A 16,664-nucleotide genomic window follows, 5' to 3' on the forward strand; every position below is an offset into this window, starting at 1 on the left:
CATGACACCCCAGATGAACATGCAGATGATGTACGAGTACAAACTCCATCAAACAGCATTTATGAACACACCATTTACTCAAGAGCTGGACTTGATCTTTGTGGGTCCTTTCAAATCAGAATATTCTATGATTCTGTGTGAATAAAAACAGCCTAAATAATAGCATAACCATAAAAATGCAGCAGGAATCATGCTGTGATACTTATTTTCCTGGTGCAAATCCAAAAAGCCATAGCTGTTGCAACAGATTTTCATTTGAAAGACAAAGAAACAAACATTACCGTGGCAAGGGATTTAAATGTCAGAGTTTAAAATTATGTATTTACAATTGAATTTTGGGGTATTAAATGTCACAGTATCAACATAAGCTGTAACATAAAAGCACCCTGAACTTAATACATCACCACCAAAAGTTGCTACTTTGGAACCAAATCAGCATTAAAAAAAAAATAATAATAATGATATTAACAACCATAAAAACAAGCAAAAAAGTCCCCGAGAATACAAATGGAATGACATTTAACAAACCTGAAAAGACTGGGTAGGTATTTGGTAAATATATGTAGGCATATAGTCTATTCCAACAGCTAGGATGTGAAACAAGAGCTGTGTCATAAAAATCACCAGTAGCAATTCAAGTATGTTGAGATCAGAGATACACTGACAGAGTTTTCTGATTGCATATAATGTTACCTGTGAGTATCAATTATAAATTATAATTTTAAAAGTTCTGTATTTGCAAATACCTTATATATCTTTCTTTTTTTCTTTTAAATCTGGAAATGCATTAATTCTGACATTGGTTATTAATTGGTCGCACAGCAGTTGGGAAAAGTCAAGTTCTGCTGTATTTTGACATAAATTCTCTAAGAAAGGCACAGAGAAAATACACTTCCTCATACCAGGACACTCAATACTGTTCACAGGCCAGTGAATATTTCCTGTTTACTATGATCCCAGTAGGAGAATTGGTCACCAGTCACAGCCACAATACAGCAAAACCCCTCAGTGCCCCAGCTAGAAAATTAATAACCCATTAAGTCTTTACATCCTATTGTCCAGGGTTTTTTTCTCCAGTCAAACAGGAGTACAGGGCCAGGGAGGAAAGGCCATAGTTCAAGCTAACCTTCAGGAAGCTGTCCTTTGCAGAAGGGTTTCCACTAATTCTGCCCAGTGAAGCCATGACTCAGGACAACTTAGGTGCATGGCTTGGGATCCCTCTGGGAAATGGACTGAGCTGATGCCAGAGGGAGAGAAGCAGCTCCCTGCCTGCTGAACTCAGCAGGGCTCCACACACCCCTTGAAGCTGACAAACAGGGATCAAACTCACTACCACACTTCCCTACAGGTATTTTTGAACAATTAAGCAATTTTTAATAACCAAGATAGCCAAAATACTAAAGATACTCAAATAACAAAAGATCTGAACTGTGCATTGCCATAAACAATCTGAAGATATCATGACTTCAGATTTGCTGGAAACAACCTATCCTTTTTATTCACATTACAGAGGCCAAATTCATTAAAATCAAACCAAGTAAGTGAATTGCAATCTCCAGCTCCTGGAGTTAAAATCTATGGTTAGATACAATTTGAACAGCACTAAACTTGGAGGATAAGGGAGGAGAACAGCTTTATAAAAAGAAATTGGCCTTTTCAAAACTGTGCCCTACAATATTTTTATTTAACAGATACACAGTGTAAACCAAAAGCCAATAAAGAGTAATTTTTTGATGGTTGAGCTATGAAAACAATTCCCAGCCTGTGACAACAGCCAGAAGCAGATGCAGTCAAAGATCTTAAGACATTTTCAGTATAAAGTTATCCTGGCTTCAAGATATTCATCCATGTCAGTACATTGCTAATGGCAGAAATAAATGATGACCAAGAAATGCAGTAAAACTTCAGTCCACAAGCCATTCAAAAGAATGTTTTCCTTCGTATTACAGACATACACATTGTTTCAGGTGCTTCACATTTAATGGCAAGAAGTTATTAGTCAAATTCTTGTTGGCTTTAAAATAGAGCAAAATGGTTTTCAAAAAATATTTCTAAAGAGAAACCTCTATGATGTAGTATGTTGAATAGCACACTTTACTACCCTGAAAACAGAGTACTGAATCTTGCAAAACTATCAAGTGATTAGTTTTCAAATAAAAACTTATTTTGTCACAGTATTGTTATTAGCACAATACACCATATATCATACAATACTATCTCTGAAAATGGGCTAAGTAGTTTAAATGCAAAGCACAACTTCCACAAATATCCCAGGCATTTTCATATTAACTACAGGGATAACCATGATGTATTTTTATATTTAAGACTCATTAATAACCCAAAAGTCTGCTAAACAGTAAAGTTAGTCCTGTATTTTTTATTAATTGTCCTAAAGACAGAAGCAAGCTATTCTGAATTTCCAAAATAATTCAATAGCACAGCTATTTACACATTTGGTTTAAATAGGATTTAATATATATATATATCTATGTATCTATAAAAAGATTAAGATACCTGGATTAGAAGTTACATAGCCCTATAAGTGTAGCAGAACCCTAAACAAGAGCGAAAAATAACAATTCAGAAAAACACTAGTGGTCCAGGGGTAAGCAATACCATCAATGTATTTTTAAAAGAAACTTGATTAAATAGCAGGTTTGTGTCTCCACTCAACCTTACAGCTTCATCAATTAATTTTAAAATGTAGCTTTTAATCAAACAAATTTCTTATAAGACTTTATAAAATTAGTGGAAGGCAGCAGGACTAACTTGGTCCCTCTGATCCTCCCCAAATTTCAAGAAAGGCATAAGATGGCCTATATGCACCTTACTAATTTTGTTACACTTGGAAAAAATAGGTACTAAAAAGGACATTGTGATGGCTTTAACAAAATCAGATGTGTAATAAAGTCACATGAAGTTGACTATCAGATTCAAATGATAGTCAACTCAAACATATGCAGGAATAAGACAGCAAATTTGGAAGCAAACAGATATGCAGAAGTTTGTAGGCTTTTTCAGCTTGGTTTGCTGATGTCATTCAGTACAGTCCCACCAGCAGGGCAGCACCAACCTTTTGCATTATTTTTAGCAGTATCACCTCTTAATTTCAGATAGCTGCCCAGGTCTGTGGTCTCCCTTTAGCACCAAACTTGCCCTCTCTTACCCTCCTTGTCTGTTATCAAGTGATCTGTACAACAGTAGTAACAACAGTTCCTGGAATCAAGACTGTGTCAACAAAAAGCAGAATGGGGCAAGTAAGGCTACAGCAATGTAAGTGCAAGAGGGAAACATAACAGCAACAGTAAAATCAAAACGTGTTGTGATGAGTCCAATCTTCTCTCAGTCTAGGTAGGTAGAGGGTCATCATCTCCTTTATTACATTTGCACTTGCAGCAGAGAACAAATGGTGTAGCAAGTAGAAGGAAAGGAGAGGCCACCAAAAGTAGAAGACCAAATCCTGCAAAAATGCCTACCACCTGTAAGAGAAAGGGATAGCATTGTGTCAGGGACAGCATTGCCTAGATTCTGTGTCTGCTACACCACTGCATCCTCTGTGCCCATCAGAAAGACCTCAGCAAATGCTACTGACCTTATCAGAACCAGAACTCCCCATGTGTACACTACAGTCAGCTCCTGTGACCAGAAAATGTGAGTGAAAGTAGTGTGAATGTTCATGTCTTAATGGCTCCTGTCAGAACTGTGCCACAGAACTGTTTTATCACACAAGGTGATGCAGATGGCTATTTGACTTTTTGAGTTTTCTTATATCTCAAGCAGCTAATGAAGCAAATCACTACTAGTTTTCTTGACCAATCTTAAATGCTGAATATTGAAATCAAGGCTACAAAAAAGACTTCCACTTTCAGGTGCTCCCTTTTTTTCTGGAGAAAGCTTCAAGAAGAATGAGTCAAGGTGTTGGTGGTATAATCTGGGAAGAATCCCACAATATACCACCAGCATGCAGTCAAGCTTGGGAATTTCAATCACAGATTACTAACACCATGGATTATAGGAGGACTTTGCATATGCAGTGGCTTTTTGCAGTCAGACCTGAGCTCATGCTGCTGCTTCAGGGCACATGATCTAAGTGCATCTTTTTCACTTACATTTATTGACCGCCTCCTTCCCAGCATGAGCAGAGGACCATAGACTTACATAACCAGTCAGTGTGACAAAGCAGTTAAGTTCTACAAAGCTTAAATTTGGAAAATTATTTAAGAAACATTGAAGTTGAGCTTTATCACCTGAGAAAGTTTCCCGTTTGCCACAGGCAACCGCAAGAGTGATGCTGCAATGATATGCTCACAAATTATTTAAGTGAATAATTTAGATTTATTCACATGACAGTGTCTGTGAATAATTTTGAATAATGATGGCAAGAGTGGAATGCTAATGCAATAGCAAAACCTCACAGCAGAAGGCAAAATGAAATTAGAGTGCAGCACTCATTACAGATTCTTCTAGTCAGGGCTAGATACACCACTTCAATTAGCTGGCAAATATTAAATCAGCCATGGTATAGATGGGACGACGCAGTAGCTCTTTGGCTGGGCATGGATAATCGGGTGCGGATGATCTCGCACAGGGTTGTGGGGCTGTGCTGCCGCGGAGCGCCCGCACCCGCGGGAGATGGCGCTGTGCGACAGCGCTGCGGGCGCGCACCCACGCACCGAGCGGGGCCGGACCGCGGCTGCTGCTGCTCCAGCATGGGGAGCCCCGCACGCACCGAGCGGGGCCGGACCGCGGCTGCGGCTGCTGCTGCCCGGCATGGGGAGCCCCGCACCCACCGAGCGGGGCCGGCACCGCGGCTGCTCCAGCATGGGGAGCCCCGCACCCACCGAGCGGGGCCGGACCGCGGCTGCGGCTGCTCCAGCATGGGGAGCCCCGCACCCACCGAGCGGGACCGGCACCGCGGCTGCCCCGGCATGGGGAGCCCCGCACCCACCGAGCGGGGCCGGACCGCGGCTGCTGCTGCCCTGGCCACTGGGAGCCCCCGCTGCCTCGCCCTACCATCTTATTTCCTCCCGGCAGCAATTCCTTTTTCAGCTTCAGAGGTGGGCACGTTTCATAACACATTTTTTTTCTTCTGGTGGTGCTGACAATGCGATGCAACTTTTAATCTTTGCATTTATTTCCCAGAAACTAAAGTTAAATTCTTATCCTTAAAAAACATGAGCTGCAACTACTGCCATGCTGCTCTGTGCAACCCAGGGTGAGTGCACTTGTCAGACAGAGCCAAGCTAGAAGCTGGCAATTCAGTGGACCAGACTGACTACTGGTAATTAATATAAAACATCTATTTACACTATCCTTTCAACCTCAATATGCCATCAAAGAAATCAACAAGTTTCAGTTTTTTGGTTCTGCTGTTTTTGTTTTTTTGGTGTGGTTTTGCATGTGTGTGGTGGGGGGCGTTGTTTATTTTTAAGTAAAACTGCCTGCTGAGTATTACTTACTTACTTTTCCTTGGTTCTTTCTCTTCTGAAGAAATTGCTGCCCTACTAGGCATCAAGCCATTTTCTCTGGCCAAAACAAATATTTTTTTAAACCCACAAACAACAAACCAAAGACTCACCTCAATTTGCTTTGGATAAATCTAAGAAGAACCTTAACAACTTACTCAAAGTTAACATAAGGAAACAATTGCAGTGTTGATTTGACTTCAGCAGGTTTAGCAGAATTACATCCTGACTAGTAGTGAATTATCACCTTCTTTCTCAACAATAAACAGATCAAACATTCCATATATCAAACATATTTGCACAAACTGCAGTGGCTTAGAAGAGATTCCAAATATCAGATTAATCACCTCATACTACAGATTTATCAAGTAAACTTCACATACCCACACACCTCCTAAGCTACCATTGGCTAATCCAAGCAAAAGCCAGTCCTCAGCTCAGATACTCAGTGGTGTGGGTGAAAGAAGGGTGAGTGAGATCCTTCTCCTTTTATTTCAGTTTAGCTGTTTATCCAGACTTGATGATTATTCTGTAGACTTGGGGTTTATGCTCACATGGAAAAAAATCTTCTTAGTTCAAGAAAAGTACCTCATCTCAAAGGTAGCTTTTTCCAGGCACACAGTTAATTTAGGAAGAGATGACTCAGATACGCAGATGTCCCCCTATCTCTGAAGTGAATGTAGAGGCAGTAGATTGGACCAAGTCACACATTAGCATTTATACTGCATGCATCACAGTGCTGCAGAGAGCTCTTTTATTCCTAGCACTCTTGCTGAGTCTAGCAACACTGAATCTAGACTACAAGAGGTATTCCCACACTCTCTGCAATTGTCAATTTGAATCTGTGTTTGAAACTACTGATGAACCTTCAGGGTTATTTCTATCCAACCAACAGGAAAGAGTCAGACAGAGACCACAGCAAGATAATGTCTGTGTTCAGGTTAATTCCACTCCAGTTCTGGATCCAGAGCTAAAACTGCCTTGCAGAAAGGGCTTCCTTGTAAATAATACTGACAGTGGCAACCTAGTTCATCCTCCATTTTCAGTGAGAACAATCTGGACTGGCACTGAACTGGCTCTGCAAACATACCTTTTCTGGTTCTCAGGGGCATTTTGCCAAGGAGGGCCTTCTCTAGGAGAGATAATTGTTCCACTCCAAGCTATTGCCCTCTTTTTATCTGCTACAAAAATCAGTTACCATTTGGCACAGAATTTATCCTAAGGAGTTAAAATGAGGGACTATGACAGCAGTAGAATTGTAGAGAGCTTTAAATGATCTGAGCTTTACCTGTGTCCTGTGCCAGATAACAGATGCCCTGGAGTGCCCCAGCTTGTTTCGACAAGGTCCTTTGTCATAATGTATAAGGAGAAAATCATCCTGCAAATATTAAATGAGAAGGTAGGCAATAAACAGAAGTTCTTCAAGTTACAAAACACTATAACCAGACAACTTAAACCCAAGAATCACACAGGAAGATAAAAGCAAGTGGATATGGCCATGTCCAACCTTTCCAAACTGCTTTGTTTATAGTTAGGTGTCTTCACAAGCAGGTTTATTTGGCATGTGTTATAGATATATAATAAATTCTTCTCCCAAAGGGTCTTAAGCTGCATATTTAAATGCTAGCATGAAGTTTAGCAAGAGAATCCAAGAAGCTAAGCTGATCACTGCAGGCATTTTACAAACATATAGCAAGAGCAAAGGAAAAATCAGTACTTGTGCTGCAGACCTCCCAAAGCTGGCTCCTTTATCTAGCTGAAGAACAGAATGACAAAACAGATTTCTGAGATATTAAATCCCTATCAATTCTGTCAGCTCCTCACAAACCAGACAAGATAGTAGGCCTAGTTCTAAGGCAAAACTGCTTTTTTTATCTGTGAGAGCATGTGAGAAGCCTGTGATTTCAGGATTGTTAGTAAAGTATTCAAATGGAACAACCACAAGATTTGAATAGTTGGGAGTAGCTCTCAGGAACCTAATTTCCTTTGCTATTGTTAACAAAGTTATAAAGTAAAACTGATGACATGGAAACAGATGTTGTGTATTGTATATATTCTGATCTGTGGGCGTGATAACAGGCTGATTTTAAAAAAATATAAACATATGACAGTAGCAGCTTATAGAACAATAAATTCCTGCTGTTGAGGGAACACAGTATTCTTTCTCTATGGCAGATCTATTTCTTGTCCCACAGAATACAATGAATGGTAAACAAATTAGACTGCTAATAACCTACCACATCTAGTTTGTTAAACATCCTCAGACTAAGAGCATTGCTAGTCTTATACTGTAATGCCTTCAAGAAAGGCAACATTGAAAAGTCAGCACTGAAAAAAAAAGCAACACCCTTCCCAATGTTAGGTGCCATGTAAAGATTGTAAACAAATTACTGTCATAAGATTTTTTACTTTTTAATAATTATTTACTGACTCAGGCCAAATGCTAAATTCACACAGGTCAGACAAGCGAAACAGAGGATACAAATCCTATCAAATTCCCAGCACCAGCTCTGGTGAGTTGTGGCCAGAAGCTCGAGCGCTATTTATTTAATTGATTAAAGAGACAGCTGGATAGCAAAGCAATGAACTTCTAAGCTTCTGAGAGCCAAGAGTGCACAGCATGTACTCACATCAAGAGATTCCAGACAGTACCAGCAAAAGGCATGTTTGCAATTCTTACACATCATTTGGGCACAGCCTTCATCTCGTTCAATGTAAACTTTACACTTTGGACAGCGTTTGATCGGAGCATCATCATCTTCCATTTTGAAAACTGAACTGTGGGAGAGAGTGAGAAATTAGTAAAATGCATAACCCTGTCAGTTTAGAAAATATTGTCTAAGAACTGTGTATGAAGGCAAGCCTGCTTTTTTTGCTTAAAAAAAGAGAAATTACTAGATATTCAGGAATTCAAGTGGTTTTATTATTCAGATATTATGCTGTGCACTACTTTTCAACTATATCTTTAGGAATATGCTTAATGACTACAGTGTCTACATAAAGTTAGGATCTTTTCTTTATCATGTAAAAACCAGCTTTTTTATGTAGATATTAATAAATATTAAACAGTTTTATCCTGTAACGTACCAGCTGAGCAGGAGGTAGCTCACATCTAAATATTTTGTACATCTAGATTATTTTCCTTTTCTCTCCTTTCTTTCCCAGATGAAGAAACAATCCCTTGATTGCACAATAACCCCAGACCACATTCCTTTGGACTGGGGCACCAGGGACAGAGAACTTGTCTGTGCCCTCCTTGAGGACCCTGTCTAAGAGTTTCCCTCCAAATCAAGAACAATAAGGTTTTGGTGCATATTGCTCTTTCAGTTAAACTTTGTCTCTGTTGACAGACTCCTAACAAGTCACTGTTCATGAGTTAGGGTCGCCACTGACTGTTCTTGCACAAGTGTGCAAAACCACAGATATCCCCTGATATAATGGGCACAACACAGAGGAATGTTGAAATAGTGGAACAATTTTTATTTCCCTTGTGTAGCCTCCTACTGTATGCAGGTTTTATGCTCACTAACAACTAAAATGTACCTTAAATGACAAATCCTGCAGCTACTGCCATTGTGAAATGCAAGAATTACTGATGGAGAATCAACAATTTGCTGCAAAACTGGACTGATGATTGATTGATTGATTTGCCCAATAGCAGGATAAAAGGACACACACTAATTATTAACACTAGGGGTGACTGTACTAGAAAAAAATGCTTTGTATACATAAAATGTATGCAAAACTCCTAATGCTCCTAACAGGCACATTATGCTCCAGAACAATGAAAAAACAATTTTTACTTTTACTTGGTGGAGTAAAAAAATTAAGCATGGAATAAAAACTAAAAGCAACCAAAACACTAAGCAAAAATAGATAAAGTTTGTTATCTTGCCATGAAATTTAGCAACCTTCAGTTCTTGTCATGCACACACAAAAGCATGTGCCCAAGTTAGTGTATTTGATCAGGAACTCATCATGACAGCATCCTAGCTAGTCATCTGTTACAGCAAAGCTTGAAAGAAGACAAGGTATGAGTAACTAAATCCAAAGCTGGACAGGGCTTTAATGATGCCTTGGAGTGCAACACAATCTTTGAAAAAGCCCAGACACAATGGTCTTTCTTATTCAATGGCTGCAGTTTGCCACCAGAGACCACTTGAAACAGAGCTTAAGATCATATGGCAAATGTGCAGCAGAAAATATGATTGACAGGGTATCCTAAAAATCACTGTCTGGCATGATGTTAGCGACTCCCACACTGTCCAGGAGAGCAGCAGTAACAAGATCATCCCTCAAGTGAAGCTGATGAGCTGCCTGGATGTCATATTTTTCCCACTGAGGCAAAAGGCCAAAGGCTCAAGCAGCTCTTTTGTGCTTTTCTGGGAATGCTGGCAAAGAGCGAGGCTGCCAAGAGCTGTTCAGTTTTAGAATACAGCATTAAAAGAACAGGAACAACTAAGTGAAGGAAACAGCTTTAGAACAAAACATCAGGAAAATGCCTCTTAGAGTTTTTGGCTTCTAAATACTTAATCTTTCTCAATATCTTACCTTGTTTCTCCTGGAAGAAAAGAGATTGGCATGCTCTCTTGACAGCCTTGACCTGGATGCCAATTAGATTTGCAAGCAGAGCAGAACTCAATGTCACACACTTTGCACTGGACCAGCTGAGGGTCCTGTGGGCTTGATTCCTGGAGCTGGCAAACTGCCTGGCACGTAGAGGATGGACACCAAGTCCGGCAGGGATCCAAAAGCACTTCTGCAAAGGGACATAAAAGAACCAAATTCAAAGGCGGATACGAGATCAGCCTTCCATAACAATGCATTTCAGCTGAGGTTGACTGGCAGGGCATTTGAAGACACAAATTTTCAAAAGGAGCTTTTTAATTTATGTGACCCACATTGACATAAACCTGGCCTGCTTTGCAAACAGGCACCAAACCAAAGTGAGTTTCATGAATCTCAATTAATTGCACACTTTCATTCACTGAACTAAACTTGTTCTGAGAATGAGACGTATTTTTTTCAGTTGTACTTGAAGTTAAATACAGCGTATACTATGCAGTTAAAACCACCAGAAAGTGTTTTTACAATGCCTTGCCCAGTAGGAACCTATTTCAAGTCGACCTCTATCCTAATGCAACCACATGATTAACAAGAGCATAAGATACAGTTTCATCTCTTTCTTGGGTGCTCCTTACAGGTAACTCATTTCATGTTTCAAAGCCCAGTGAAGGCAGTAAAAATCTACCAATGATTGGAGTGGTTTCTAGGCTGGGTCCCGGCAAAACTTTACTGACAGTTCTCTATGGTCCTGCCATTCCACATCTCCATAAACATACAGTCAATTTATGTTCTTAATGTGTTTGTATCGTTACACACATGCTCATTAATTCTGTACTAAACGCTAACCCAGCAGATAATCTTGCCTCTGTGAAAGAGGTCAGTGTTCTTCTCCAGCCCCTACAATACCAGTAGTCAACTTAAACAGCAAAGCTCAAAATAGAAGTCACTCCCTCCCTTAGCTATTTAGGAATATTATACATAGCAATTTTCTTTGCTTAGTTTATTCCCAGAGTGCTGCAGTTCTGGGAATCATGCAGGCAAGAACAGAAGCAATTACTTTTTAGGTTTTGGGGTTTTTCTTTCTGATGACCAAGCAATTAACACACAATGATGCTGCAAGAACATATGCAGAGATTCTGATTTATAGGATTGCTCTGGAAAAAACTCATTCTCATAGCCTTCAATGGATAGTGTTATATGTGTTACCTCTTTCAAACTGTAGCTTCTTATACCTTTGCATGATTTCTGATGCAACCATGCACTCAATCTGATGAAAAAAGGAAAAGAAGAAAAAATCCAATTAGGAACAGTAATAATCTGTTAAACAAACAGAGTATTTGACCTTTGAAGAATTAATAAAAACATATGTTGTCAACAATGAAGCTGTAACATAAAAAGCAAGACAGATTTAAACATCCTGTAAGGAAAACACCCTCTTTGCAGGAAGAGTGTACCTCATTTTCTTGCAGATGACCTCGCTTTGGGCAGGCAGCATCAGGGCAGCTGATTGCTGTTTCTAGACCTTCTTTGATTAGAAGTTCCACATACTGTTTTAGGCACTGTAAGAGAGCCAAACACTGAATTAACTATTCTGCCAAGGTTAAATCCCTCAGTATTTTAACAGCTTTAGTCTGAAAATCTGAAGAACTCAAACTTTGAAAAAACAAGTACTACTGTGTCTGTTTTACAGCCATGAGCCACATTGATAGCTTTTGTCACATTTATACCTTTAAGTAGAAAACAGTTTATTTCCCCATCAAAATTATAGAATCATTTAGGTTGAAAAAAACTTCTAAGACCACTTAAACCAAAATTAACCAAATAGCTCTTCATCAATTTAAAATATGCAGCAAATTACAAAATAATAATGGGGGAAAGAACAAATCAAAGAGGACGCAGAGGCGGAAAAAACAATAAAACACCTCCATGATACAATTAGATTAACCACACTCCAAAGAAATTTGTGTGACTGGAAGCCACAACGTATCTTAGTAAGCAGTAATTCCCCATAGACAGGCATCTGTCAAGCATGCTAGAACACAAAGGAAGTTGAGTATCTTGACATTTATTCTTGGAAAACAACTATCTGAACTTCATGGTTAAAGAAGTAACTTTTCCACAGAGAGGAAAAATGTGAAAATTAGGACTCCCTGAAGAACTATAGTTTCCATGGGGACCAAATAATAAATATTGGTAATACTAATACTTTTCTCCCCTGGCAACCACAGCATTTTACCCAGCTCATAACTGTAAACGTAGCCTCTGGCACAGCAGTGCACAGCACGGCTGTCAACAAAGCAGAGAAGTGTATATTTTTGACCAAGGGCAAATTAAGATTAAACCTTGTCATTCCTGATGAGCAACAACTCCCCTCCACCTCCATTTTTCCTACATCAAGCTGAGAGCTAATGCTTAGGTGTCTACTGGGAAGACAGGGCAGTGATGAAGAGATGCCCTCTGCTGCTATTGTGCAGCTTCTACCAGCCCAGCACTACACAGAACGAGCAGACAAGGCTCTGCTTCCCAGTGGATGGGGCACCCTGTGATGTTCTCGCCCTGTCTGTGTGCTCAGCTGCCATAAGCAAACTGGAGACAATTAAAGAACTCTGTCCCTAACTCTGTTTGCAGATGTATGGATAAAGAGTGAGGCTAGACCAACAGCAGAGTGAAATGAAGATATAACACCAGCTCAGCATACAGCTGTGTGGGAGGCAAGAAGGATTACACACTCTGCAGCAAACTGGCAAAACAAGGATTTCAGTTACCATTTCCAGACATTTGCTAAAGGTATGCAGCTGCTGACTAACCACCAGCCTAGGAAGGTGAAGGGCTGCATTGACAGTGCCAAGGCTGGTGTGCCTAACTTCAGGTCAGAGCACAAAACTGCTTCTTCCTTCACCCTGTGCGATCAAATGGCCCATCAACAAGCACCTTTCAGCCTAACCCTCAGGCATTGGGGCTTGTAGCTGGTAAAGTTCACACTTCAAACCTCTTGTCTTCTGCCTCTCCATTTGTCTACTCAGCTCCTTTCAGATGCCTCTATTAACAAATTATTCTAGATTTTACCTCTCACAGCTTGATTGTGGCAAAGACTGTACTTCCTGCCCACACAATCTCTGCTGCTCTGATCCACAGCATTTCTGGCGGCAAATTGCCACCACCTTGATAGCATGACAAATCATTTCTGTTAGAGCTCCCTTTCTGTGTCTCCCACACATTAGAAAAAGCAGGTCATTTTTTTTTTGAGAAGAAAAACAGAGATCAGATAATTGATATTTATAACATTTTTAATTGTGCAAAGAAATCCATGCGTGACAGCCTACACATAGTCTTTGTCTTCCTCAGTAGGGGTTTAATGAGGACAACTGTTCATTTAGTAGATGTTGACTCACAGAAGGTTTTCAAGCCTTCACTCAGAGCTCTGCAGGGCAGGTGGTGGAACACTTTAGGAGAACCCGTATCACTAAGCACAACAGGCTGAGCTCTGCAACACCCAGACCCTGGGCTGTGTGCCTTGGCAAGCTGTGATTTCAGCTGTAGTGAGGTATTAGTGCTGCTATAATGACACTGCTGGCTCTTCTCTTTCCTCTCCATTTGCAGATGCCAAGTGTGGATTAAAACGAAAATGCATACATTTTTAATGCCAGCACTAAGCACTTATAGCAAGTACTTTTCAAGCTGAATAAGCTTTGCTATCATTAATCATTAATGTGGTTAATTCTCCTCCTCAACCTGTTTAGGACTATTGCCAAAGCCTACTCAAATTGCTTCCCTTTCCTCTCATTTTCCAAGAAACTACACAGTTCATTCCTGTCATGAGCAATGTCCCTGGCCTTTCCCTTCCCCTTGATGGGGCATTGGCTGCTGCCTTCTCAAAAACAGCACAGCCAAGTGCACTTCTCATGCTTCACCTTCTGAGAAATGCCTCAAGGCTACAAAACATTGCTGGAAAATAGGTAGAGGATAAAACATGCTATCCACTCAAGACTCCCCTGAGACTTCTTGGGTAGAGAGAGAGGAACCCAAATCAGTTGCAAGAGAATTTGATGCGCAGGGTAGCTGTGGCTCCTCTTGAGAGCAGACACAAGACATTCAACTTGTATAAGATTGGCTAAAGTACCAGAAATGCAGCAGCATGCAAGCAACACAACAAAGCAGGATTAGGTATTCAATCATATACTATGAAAAATTCATTGTAAAACAATTACAAAAAAATGACAAATTTTTGCAAATTTTCTATGCAACTTGACTCAATGCTGGAAGAAATTATTTTCATAGTCCTTCCATTAAGGCAATAAAGTACTCTGTAGCATGAACAAAAAATGTAGGAGCGTAGGTCACCCCAAACAACATTCAAAATGAAGTCTATTACATAACTTTTCTCAGAGAAAACAGGAGCTAAAATTAGATACCTAAGGCATGAGATTGGAGTAAGGTTACAAGAGTACACTGACGTATATAAAAGCAATATGCTGAGGAACATCTTCATTATTCCTCTAATGGATGTGTGTCAGAAGAGACCAGTTAACTCCCCTGAGCACTACTCTTGTATTGTTCCCTGTGCATGCATGCTCCTTGTTCAATACATCCCTGCCCTGTCCTCCTTCCATCCCTGCTGTCCTTTCTGACACATGCATAACTTTTTCTGTCATCTGGTAACACATGAATCCTACAGGCATTTGCTGACCCCATGACAAAGGGCAGAAGCACATCCATTTTTAGGAGTTTTGGCCCAGATCCATTCCCTCACAAAGATCAACCGAGACTCCAATTTAGCAGCAGTTTTACTATAAGCTGCCTATATAAATTGGGAGCACTTTTTTTTCCTGTTGCCTCAGAGACAGATGACTAATAAAGGAATGACTTTCTGAAGCTGCCAAGCACAGTGCAGTATTTAAAGCTCAGTAAGATGTGTTGCACTTCTAACCTCTGTACATCAAGGATTGTGCCACACAGGAAGGTATGTGCTCTGACCACACAAGTGCCATGGCTTTAGAGCTTCATATCTTTTTGTTTAATGTCATAAAGATCAACAGACCCTATATAGGAATCAAAATGCTTATTTTTTGCCTAATTTCAAAACCATAACACAATCTCGCTCTCTTGCATTTAGCGCTAACAAACCTGCATGGGCCACAGCAAAATTTTTGGATTTTCCTTTTCTTTTAGAAGAACTCCAGGAATAATCATGCTTACTTCTGATGTTGGTGCTTTGATTTATTTCTCCTGACATCAAACCCCAAATAAACCCCACCATAATTCCAAAAAAGGAATCTTGACTTTCACTGTTTACATGGGGGGGGGGGGGGGGAGGGAGCAACACTTATCTACCATCTACTTTAACAGAAAAAATGTGTTCATCGGCACATTAGGTCATTTTTCAATAAAAAATGTACATAATTAAAAACATTTGGAGATGGTTTGGGAAAGTTATAACTAATTTATTTTTAAGAACATTTTATTGCTACTATTGCAGCAAACAAGGAGCAGTTTTTCAAGATGCCACTTATTTGAGTTAGGCAGACAAGAAGATTATCCTGCACTGTTTTCTTAACAGCTGATAGGTGGAATTTGTTAAAATGTAGACTTCTGACTACACTAATGCTGTGATGCACGTGCCAAATCATATGGGAAATTTTTAAATCAGTCCATGGATTTGGAAAGGCGAAAAACACATGACAAGAGTGAAGTATATCATCACTACACAATTTGATTTATTTCTTAAACCTGCAAATGTATTTTAGTGCTGGCACTAGGCCATAGCCATCACCACATGAAGTGTGCACTACATGCAGAATCATCACAGGCTGGTATTGGAAAACAATTTTTAAAAAACCAGAACACATGCACCAATAAAACTGAAAAGGGGGAAAATAAAAACAAGAAACCTAGCATTTAACAAGTTCTAAAAAAGAAAGGGAATTAATTTTTTACAATTTATTTAGTAGCAATTAAAGTTAGGCAAAGGCGGTGCACAAATATTAACCGTGGAGATAACCCTGCACTTTGGGCAGACAATAACTAGGAGTTTACACTGCACTTCAGAAACACAAGGAAGGGCTGACATGCTTTCTCAACAAGGGAGATTTTTTTAAAGCTCAAGCTAAAAATCTTTTCAAAGAGGATAATTATTAACATGTAGACTAAATTGTTGGTCTCAAATTCTATATCATCTGCAATCCAGGATTAGATGAACATCTAAAAATATCATACATAAATATACACACACATATAATTACATAAACTTGCATTCAACCACAAGAAGACTCGGGTAAAGCTGGTTGGTATTTTGTGATCCATGTTACAAGTGACATCAGGATATGTACATGCAAAGATCCCTTTGGGCATTGCATTCTAGGGTAAGAAGATTCTTCTGTATGAAGAAGATGAAAGGATATTGAGTGAGAAGCACTTATTTCGTGTCTTGTAGCTAAAAATCTACAGTTTGGTCTATGGGCTGCTTTTATGCTAACAGAATACTAAGCCAAAGCTCAAAATTCATGTGATAGGGGCTACACAGATGACCAAATCTACTTCAGCATCAACTACATTTGGCAGTATTTTTATGCTCTACATACTGGGAAGTTTTCTTTACACTGCTTTGAAATGAATTCTAAGAAGGTAATATCTTTT

General features: G+C 39.7%; 1 protein-coding gene across 2 annotated transcripts in view; it reads right to left on the reverse strand.

Annotated features, from left to right (window-relative positions):
• Positions 1–1,424: 1,424 nt before the first annotated feature.
• RNF144A (ring finger protein 144A) overlaps positions 1,425–16,664 on the reverse strand; it is a 57,261-nt gene continuing 42,021 nt past the window's right edge. For both annotated transcript variants that reach the window (XM_058021491.1, XM_058021492.1), the window contains exons 4-9: positions 11,486–11,590; positions 11,238–11,298; positions 10,017–10,224; positions 8,096–8,243; positions 6,754–6,843; positions 1,425–3,479 (exon numbers count right to left, since the gene is read on the reverse strand). In XM_058021491.1, coding sequence (XP_057877474.1) covers positions 3,348–3,479; positions 6,754–6,843; positions 8,096–8,243; positions 10,017–10,224; positions 11,238–11,298; positions 11,486–11,590 — 744 coding nt within the window. In that variant the 3' untranslated portion in view covers positions 1,425–3,347. The remainder of the gene's footprint in view (positions 3,480–6,753; positions 6,844–8,095; positions 8,244–10,016; positions 10,225–11,237; positions 11,299–11,485; positions 11,591–16,664) is intronic.

Source organism: Melospiza georgiana, chromosome 3 (assembly GCF_028018845.1).
Source record: "Melospiza georgiana isolate bMelGeo1 chromosome 3, bMelGeo1.pri, whole genome shotgun sequence".
In the NCBI taxonomy this organism is placed as follows: Eukaryota; Metazoa; Chordata; class Aves; order Passeriformes; family Passerellidae; genus Melospiza; species Melospiza georgiana.